The 8927-nt window shown below is 31.8% G+C and overlaps 1 protein-coding gene across 8 annotated transcripts; it reads right to left on the bottom strand.

Annotated features, from left to right (window-relative positions):
• Positions 1–2478: 2478 nt before the first annotated feature.
• On the bottom strand, positions 2479–8382 carry LOC145132300 (putative E3 ubiquitin-protein ligase XBOS32). 8 transcript variants are annotated; one of them, XM_079067039.1, is made up of 11 exons: positions 8220–8382; positions 7349–7566; positions 7190–7249; positions 7022–7093; positions 4526–4701; positions 4287–4450; positions 4117–4175; positions 3980–4026; positions 3711–3848; positions 3347–3435; positions 2479–3266 (listed from the first exon to the last, which is right to left on the bottom strand). In XM_079067039.1, the coding sequence occupies exons 2-11, from the start codon at positions 7541–7543 to the stop codon at positions 2746–2748; spliced, it is 1521 nt and encodes a 506-aa protein (XP_078923165.1). In that variant the 5' UTR covers positions 7544–7566; positions 8220–8382; the 3' UTR covers positions 2479–2745. The 8 variants fall into 8 exon arrangements, with proteins under 8 accessions (XP_078923165.1, XP_078923167.1, XP_078923164.1 ...); XM_079067041.1 differs by having other exon boundaries at positions 7349–7500; XM_079067038.1 differs by having other exon boundaries at positions 4287–4701.
• Positions 8383–8927: the final 545 nt, after the last annotated feature.

The following is an 8927-nucleotide window of genomic DNA, read 5'->3' as shown; positions in this document are numbered from 1 at the left end:
TTCTTTTCTATGGTAGACGTATATCAGAAGTAAAAAGATGTGTGAGCAGTGATTGTTTTTGTTCCGTCACATTGCACCCACTTTCTCTCTCTGTACATTTTCACTTTACTGCCCTTTGGTTTGCTTTTTTGTACTTTTACTCCTTCCAACTATTTACAACTTCATGCACCTAACCTACCTATCATTTTTTTCCTTTTTTTTATGGATACTGGAAGCTCTTGGGAATCAAATCGGATCAATATATTCATAAAGAATTAATTTAAACTATAATGCTTAAATTTAATTATGTAAAAAAAAAAAACTAACTAGAAATAGAATATCATCTTAAAATGGTGCACTAGTTATCACTTATGAATTAAAAAATTAAAATGAAGTCGGCACATGTTAAAATTTCACAAGCGTATCTTTTTTATGACAATAAAAACTAAAACGAAAACAAGTCGGAAGCCTTCTAAAATTTATAATAACTTATTGAATGAAATAAAATAAAATTTATATATTAATATATTTTTGTAATATATATGACATATTAATTATTTTTAAAATTTGATAAATGGACAAAACTAATTACAAAATCAACAACCCAAACTAAAAACTTACTCATCTTTCACAATCTCCAACCAAAATGTGCCTCACATTGTATGTTTTCCATTCTATATAAAATGATACTAAAACATTAACCATGCAAATATTTTGTATGTCATTTTTTCTAAAAAAAATCTTTATTAATATCTTCTAAATAGAACGTTGTAAACACCATATTGTCGATATTTAAAACTAAAAACATCATTATATTTATCTCAAACATCAACTAATAACTTTTCAAAGATAATTAGGTGAATAAGACAAATATTTCTACAAGCAAAAGAAACATGCCTAACCAATGACTAATTCACAAGGGAGTAAAATGTTAAAAGTTAAAACATATGGACCAAAAGTTTTCTCATTAACATTTTAGATTCAAAGACACTCATTTATTGCAAGCTCTTATTCTAATGATTTATATATATTTGCATGCCACTCTCGACAGTCTCTTCAAATGGCATCTCAGTTTGCCTCTTTCCATCACTTCACAATCACACCACCACCAACCACCCTCACAACCACCGTCGCCGTTAAAGAAATGATAGTCATTTCATCCTTCCCGTCACCACCACAATCAACAAGCATGCATCCATGTTCACCGGCCTCATATCACTGTCGCCACCGTACAATGCTTTCAAAGTGGAACATCAAACAAATTGGGGTGTAAAATGTCACCTGACGTTATCCCGACTGAGCTTTACTGATTTTGTTTTTCATTTTTTAATTTAGATTTCTTTTACTAAAACATTTTCTTATTTCTGAATCTATAGTTTTTTTTTCTTGACCTTGCAAGACTTTTTTTGTTTTATTTGTGGCTTCTCCACACTTTTCAACCCCTTTTACTTTGATATTTTTGTCTCTGACCGATCTAATACATCTGACTTCTGTATCTTGGCTATTCCTCCTGAGCTTGTCTTTTGTTTTATTTTTTATAATTCATAAATGTAATAATTTTATGTTCTGATGTAAATTCTAAGAACTTCTGATTATTTTAATGTAATGTAATTTTTTGTTTGTGTATGGTTTATGATTGTTATAGTAATACAATGAGGCCCATGGATGTTGCTAATAACCGTAAAATGTAGCAAGTTTTTCTCAATAATGCAAGATAAATGGTAATCTCAACTCATTAATATAAAAAAAAACTATAAATAAATGGTAATCTGTATTGCAAAAATATAGTATGTTTTTTATAATCAACTAAATATTTAATAGCTAACAACAAAATGTAAAAACGTACTTATAATAAGTTGTGGTATTTTTTATTTTATTTATTGTTAAAACATTATGTGTCGAGATATTTATTCATTTATAAACCAACTTCCAGGATAGTTGTTTATCTTAGTTTTGGTGTCGTTCATATTGAAGTTAAAATCATAATTCCAAGTTTTATTTTTTTTATGCTTTTTTATGGTTGACTACTTGATTCTTTTTATTATAAAAACTAAAATCAATAGTAATATACTTTTTATGGTATAATTACAAAAAAAATTGTCCATTATAGACGTGAAGAGTCATTTTAAAAAAATAACCCCGAAATAGGTTTCAAAACAAGTCAATTTTGTTTCTGAATAGTTTTATTTTGACAAAAAAAAGGGTATTTTGGTTTTAAATTTCTGATTGAAAAATAAAGTATAGCGGAATATTAAGAAAATTATCCAAATTTAATGATTTAATCCAAAAATTTTAGAAAATCATTGTCTTCTATTGAAATTAGGTAAAATGTTAAACAAGTTAAATCAAAATTGATTATGTTACAAGGTATAAAATGTCATTGATACTTTGATAGTAACGTTTCGGATTTAAATGAGTTAAACGAATTTGTTAAAAGATATTTGGTATTAATAAAAAGTAAAAGACATAGCTATTACATAATTGAAATCCAAAATAACATATTAATTTTGAGAAATGGATAAAACTTAAGACCATTTCTTTATATTTTATTTATAATCATAATCATATGGTAATTTTGAGATTTTTCCAATTTTTATACACTCTATGGTTAAAACTTCAAAGTTCAAACAAATCTTTCTTCTCACCACTCTTTATCATTTACAAAACAATACAGTAAAAACTGTTTGTGGCAAATATGGGGTATATATACAAAAGCATCATTAAGACATTAGCTCCGAAGCAAAAATCATATCTCCAATGTTCTTCTCACCTTTCCCTCGAGTAATCAGTGGGAGTTTCCACCGATTGATTCAAAGAACACAACCATAATCTACCTTTCGAATACGAATACGACCCTCGAAAACTCGACCTCGAATACCTCGCCATTTGAGCTCGGAAGCTTGGACGCTCTGCCGACCGATTAACCAGTGACGGGATTACGTCGGAACCTCGCATACACAGATTAGGGTTTAATAGTTTCAACGATGGGAACTTTTGGGAACTCAAAAAGGATCGGGAATCGGGTTTGGGGTTGTATAAGGGAGTCGTTTCAATTGCAATTCCATAATCGGTCTCCGCCATTGAAGAACACGAGCAGCATGAGAGGGATGAGGTCGATTTCAACGTTTGGGGGAGTGGTTTTGTGGTTGTGAGCTTCTTGTAGGAGACGATTCCATGGCGGCAGAGCGGGCACGGGATTGAACCTGGTGGTCCGGTGGGTGAAATTGCGGTGTTGCTGGTGGAACAGATGTATAGAGCACATTGAGTGCAGAGTTCATGTAAACAACCTATAAAGAAGACGTTGAAGCTATGTAAATATGTAATCTTTCATTTGAATAATTCGAAGTTTTATCAAGATCAGGTGTACCTGATGCTGCAACTGTGCATTTGTTTTCCAAACAAACAGCACATTGATCGGCATAATTCGAAGCCGAATCACCCGTCCATCCACACTCTCTGCAGACGTAAAAAATCAAAACTTTGAAGGTTGACTTTTCAAGTCAAAGTAAGAAAATTTTCCGAATTGGAATGAATTCTTTCAAAAAGGTCAAGAATTTGATAGAGAATCATAGACCCTTTAAGATATCGGTGTATAATTTGTAAATATATTCTATCCATATTGTTTGCTCATGTGAAAATGAAAAGAAACAAGTCGAGGTTGACTTTTTCAAGTCAAAATAGACAAATTTTGAAACTTGTTTATATTCTAACTAAATTAAGAAGATGCTTACCTAGCAATTTTGATGACACTCATAAGTGGGAGACACAAGTATGGAGAAGGAGGAGTAGATGATTGTTCTTGTGGTATAGTAAGAATTTGTTCGAGCCAATCTCTATGCCATGATCGAGCAATTGTTAAAGGACTCCATCTTTTACAATATACAAAGATAGAATAATAAAATTAGTCCAATAATTACCGATTCTATAACAGATAAGTCGACAAAACGAAAAGTGTTATAACTCATAAAAAAAACACGAAATTGGTAGATAAAACTCATACCCATTAGCATTTTCAGCGCTTAAACTCGCACCCCTATCTATCAAAATCTAAAACATAACAAAAACACAACGATATATCAGCTAAAACATCGAGAAAAAAACACATTAAATTCAAAAATACTAACAAAATCAACTTACTTGACAACATTGTGGATTTCCACCATACGTAGCATAATGTAAAGGCGTACTTCCAACACCTAAGATCATTAAAAAAAAAATTGATTCTAATTGTAACAAAAACTTAACTCACAATATTTGGGACTCATATTTCATAAATCATATAAAAAAGGGTATAAACTTAAACTTACCAATTAAGTCGATTGTAGTTCCATCTTCCACAGTGACTTCATTCACTGAAGCCCCTAAGTCAAGTAGTAAATGCAAACTGTCAACATGTCCATTTAGTGCAGCCATATGAAGAGCAGTTACACCTCCATCAGCAGGTTTATTGATTATCTCATAAAGTGAGTTTCTGTGAATAAAGTTTAAGTTTTTATCAAACCCCATATAAAAAAAGTAAAAACCCATATGATTTCTTGAATCATACCCTTCATTGGATTCAGAGACAAATTCTTGGATTCTTGATCTTTTCTTTATAAGTTTATAAAATTTAGAAATGCTAGGGATATAATCAGCAAGGAGGATCCGTATGCAACGTGAGTGTCCATTGAGAGCAGCTAAATGCAATGCAGTGCTTCCATTTAGATGATCCGTTTTGTGAATCTAGAAAGTTTTTACGATTTTGATTCCATTACTATCGCTATAAGAAAAGAACGCAGTAAAAAATAGGGCAAATTAACGAAAAAAAGAAAAACATTATATTTTGGGAAGTTTTGTAGTTTAACTTTAACTACTAAATTGACCATTTTGACCTTAATTATATCAGGTTTCATTAGTAATTTTCCAAATTAACCATTTTGATCTGTTATAAGTTAATTTTTGTAGGGTTAATCTCAAATTAAAAAAAAAAAAACCTTATATTTTGTGTTTTTTCCGGTTTAAACCTCAAATTTAGTTTTTGCCTGGACCTTGTATTTTTTTTTTCTCGATTTGGCCCTTTTAGTCATTTTTTGCCAAAAAAAATTGTAAAATATGAGGGTTTTTTCGAGAAATACTAAAAAAGTTGAGAGTTTATTTGGAAGCATTTAGCAGATTGAAGGTTTTTTTCAGAAAAAAATACAAAGTTTGAGGCTTTTTCAGAAAAATGAAAAAATACAAGGTCTTTTTCAAGCAAAAAATAAATTTGAGGTTTAATCCGGAAAAAATACAAAATATAAGGTATTTTTTTAGATTAACCCATTTTAGTATATCAAATATCGGTAATTTTTTATATCGGTTTCACCTGTAATTTTTCATATTGACAAAATTGCAAGAATGGTCCCTGTGGTTAGGTCGAAATTGCCACTTTGGGCAAAACAGGTTTGGACTAGCACTTATGGTCCAAAGGTTTTCATTTTCTTGCCACTTCGGTCCAATTTACTTTAAATTTTTTAATAATGACCATTTTGCCTTTTGTTTTTACTTTTTTTTATTTATTAAAATACTTTTATAATTAAAAGAAAATCTCTCTCTCTCTCTCTCTCTCTCTCTCTCTCTCTTTCCATTAGAACCTGAAGCTCTCTGCATCTACTCCGAGCATCTAAATCATCACCCTCCATTGTTCTTTCCAGAACCACCACTTACAGCTACCATCACCACCTCCTGTCACCACCACCATCAGATTCTACCATTATAAAAGAATAAAAAATTAGAAATCATTTTATTTCTTGTTTTATCTTTTTGTAAAAGAAAAGTTGGTCAGCTATGAATCATCAAATATTAAGCATTGATAACCAAAATCAAATTAGAAATCAACAATCTATCTTTGAATGTTCATCGATTTTAAAGCAGACAAAGCATTCAAAATCATATTACAAAAGCACTAATTTATCCAAGAACATTCACAAATCAGTTTTCAAAACTAGATGCAAAAATCAGATGTTAAAGCAAGCCCTAGCGGACACGACGCATCACCACCAAGAAACCCTAGCCGCCATGAACATCCCAGATCTGTTCAAAAATCATATTTTCCATCCTCTATTTTGGGAAGCCAATAAACCTAGTTCCACGAAGCAGAAGATACTGATTACAAAAGGAGATGAGAAGGTAGAGAAGACGATGAACAGTACCCGTATAGAGCTGGTACTACTATTGAAAATCTGAACTGGAGAGTCACACACACCAGAGCAAACACACACACACACAATGTATTGAAGATCTGAACTGGAGGGAAGCTGACATAAAAGACCGATAAAAACCACAACACAAAAACGGGCTTGAAACTTGGATTTTCCGGTGTATCTGAGGTCGAAGATGTTGGTGGTAATCAAACCACCGATCTGTTTTTCCCGGCGCTCTGGTCTCGTGGATGGTGGAGCTCGACGGAGATGTTTGGGCTAGGGGAGAAGACTGATGGGTGAAAAAGGAAAAGGGTGGAGTTGGGTTTTGAAGAAGATGATGGTGGTGGATTGAGTTCTTGGTATTAAAACAAAAGTTTCCATTTTGTTAGAGAGAGAGAGAGAGAGAGAGAGAGAGAGAGAGAGAGAGAGAGAGAGAGAGAGAGAGAGAGAGAGAGAGAGAGAGAGAGAGAGAGAGATTTTTTCTTTTTTAATTTTCTTTTAATTATAAAAGTATTTGAATAAATAAAAAAAACTGAAAAAGTAAAAACAAATGGCAAAATGGTCATTATTAAAAAATTTAAAGTAAATTGGACCAAAGTGACAAGAAAATGAAAACCTTTGGACCATGAGTGCTAGTCCAAACCTGTTTGGCCCAAAGTGGCAATTTCGACCTAACCATAGGGACCATTCTTGCAATTTTGTCTTTCATATTAAACATTTTGATCAAACATATGAAAACGTTTAAATTGGAAAAATGTCTAAAACTTATATGCTTTGATTTGGAAAAAGATAAAGTATAAGTGGTTAAACCATAAAATTACCAAAATAATAATTGTTTTTTCTGTTAATTTCTATATAAATACCATAGTGTATATAAATCATACATTGGCTTTGTAAAGAACAAGGGTCATCACAACCTCCCAATGACCATATTGACAAGCTTGCATCAAAGCAGTCTATTCAACAAAAGCAGATAACACAATTTAATAAGATATTGCAACATAATTTAATATAAGATGATCATGAATGTTATATACTTATACTTTCCTAACCTGCCCACGATAATTTCTGAGATTAATATCCACCTCTGATTCGATCAAAAGTGAGACAATCTAAAATCAAACAAAACAGAGCAACGTGATCTTTAAATTGGATCTTTATAAAAGCATATTAACATTTAAGATTGATAAATTGATACGATAAAAGTATACCTCATGATGACCTTGAGCTGAAGCATGATGAAGGGGTGAATTTCGACCTCCAAAAGTGGAATATTTAGCAAGTCTTGGGTTATATTCTAATAAAGCTTTGGCTTCTTGAAAATCACCATCTCTTGCAGCTGAAACAAGCCTCTCACCAGAGGCTGAGCACCCAAAAGAGTTCCCCACAAGACCCAAAAATCTCATGACTTTTTTCTTTAAAGAAAATACTAAAAGAATCACACAAAGAAAGAATGAAAAGGGTTTCGATTTATATTTGGTAGAACAACAAGAATTGCAAACATCATATCAGATTCTTTTCTTTAAGTAATACTATAAAGCCTAATTAAAAGATTGATGACATTATCATTGATGTGAAGTGTTGTTTGTTGCTTGTTTTTGCACACAACTTCTTTGTTTTTTACCAAACTAACAACAACCAAACAACCAATTACCAACTTTTACTACGATAGGAAGGAAAAAAAAACCCGCGAAATGATACGAATATTAATTACAATTGTAGGTTGAGCCCAATTGAGTATCAAATTGACTATAATTACATTATAAGAAGTAGCTTCTAAGAACCCGAAATTGTTTCCCTTCTGAAGAAATTAAACAAAAACTCACTCAAAAATTCGCTAGAAACTCAAAAAATTCAAAAACCCGACTCGGAATTCCCCTTAAAGTCCGAGTTTATCCAGAAGATTGACCTTTTAGCATGAATCGACACAACCGGATTTCAGAGTTCGGTTTAGAATCACGAACATTTAACACCCAATTAAAGGAAACCCCAGATATTTTGAGAAAGAAAAGCAGTAAAATACGAATGTGTTCTTCCGAGTTCGATGGAAAATGAAAGATTGTTAAGATCGTAGGGGCTCACATATTTAGGAAGGAACTGAATCTTGCCAAGAACTGGAATTCAGAATTCTCCTGTTGTAGTGCTCGAATGGAAGTTGTGATCGTAATCATAAATTCATAATTTTGTTTTTGGGAGGTTTTGGAATCGAAGACCCAAAAGACAGTGATGACCCACCAGATGTTCGATGAGGTTCGAAGACTCCATAAGAGTGATAACGGAACTTGATATATTAGAGTGAATCACAAAAACAGTCCCTGAACTATCTTTGATATTGCAGGTTTTGTCCTTTGACAAATTTTTAATTAATGAAAGAAAATAAATAAATAATAGTAGTTGACAAGGATTGAGGTGGACTACAAAAGACTTGGTAATGATGATAAACGACATTCTGATAAACCAAAGTGAAGTATAAAAGTCCTCCGACCCTTTTTCATAGTTTGTAGGATTTATCATTTTAATTGTTTATATAATATGAATAAATTCGAATAAATAATTATACTTATTTGATGATGTTAAGGTCGGCTTGAACTTTAGATTAAAACCAGTGTGAGTTGCAACAAATGTTGTCATTATAATATTTCACCAATTGTAGGCTTTGACATTTGACTAGTTCTATTTTGGATCTATGCAAATGATTATAGGGTTGATGTCACTTGACGAATTGCAATTAGCAAAGATGATTTATGAAACTTAGATAAATTACAAAAATTGTCCTTTGAGTTGTTCCAA

This window comes from Lactuca virosa, chromosome 8, assembly GCF_052849685.1.
Source record: "Lactuca virosa cultivar CGN04683 chromosome 8, Lactuca_virosa_CGN04683_v6, whole genome shotgun sequence".
In the NCBI taxonomy this organism is placed as follows: Eukaryota; Viridiplantae; Streptophyta; class Magnoliopsida; order Asterales; family Asteraceae; genus Lactuca; species Lactuca virosa.
Note: the sequence above shows the minus strand (reverse complement) of the source record. Positions and strands in the feature narration are given on the sequence as shown.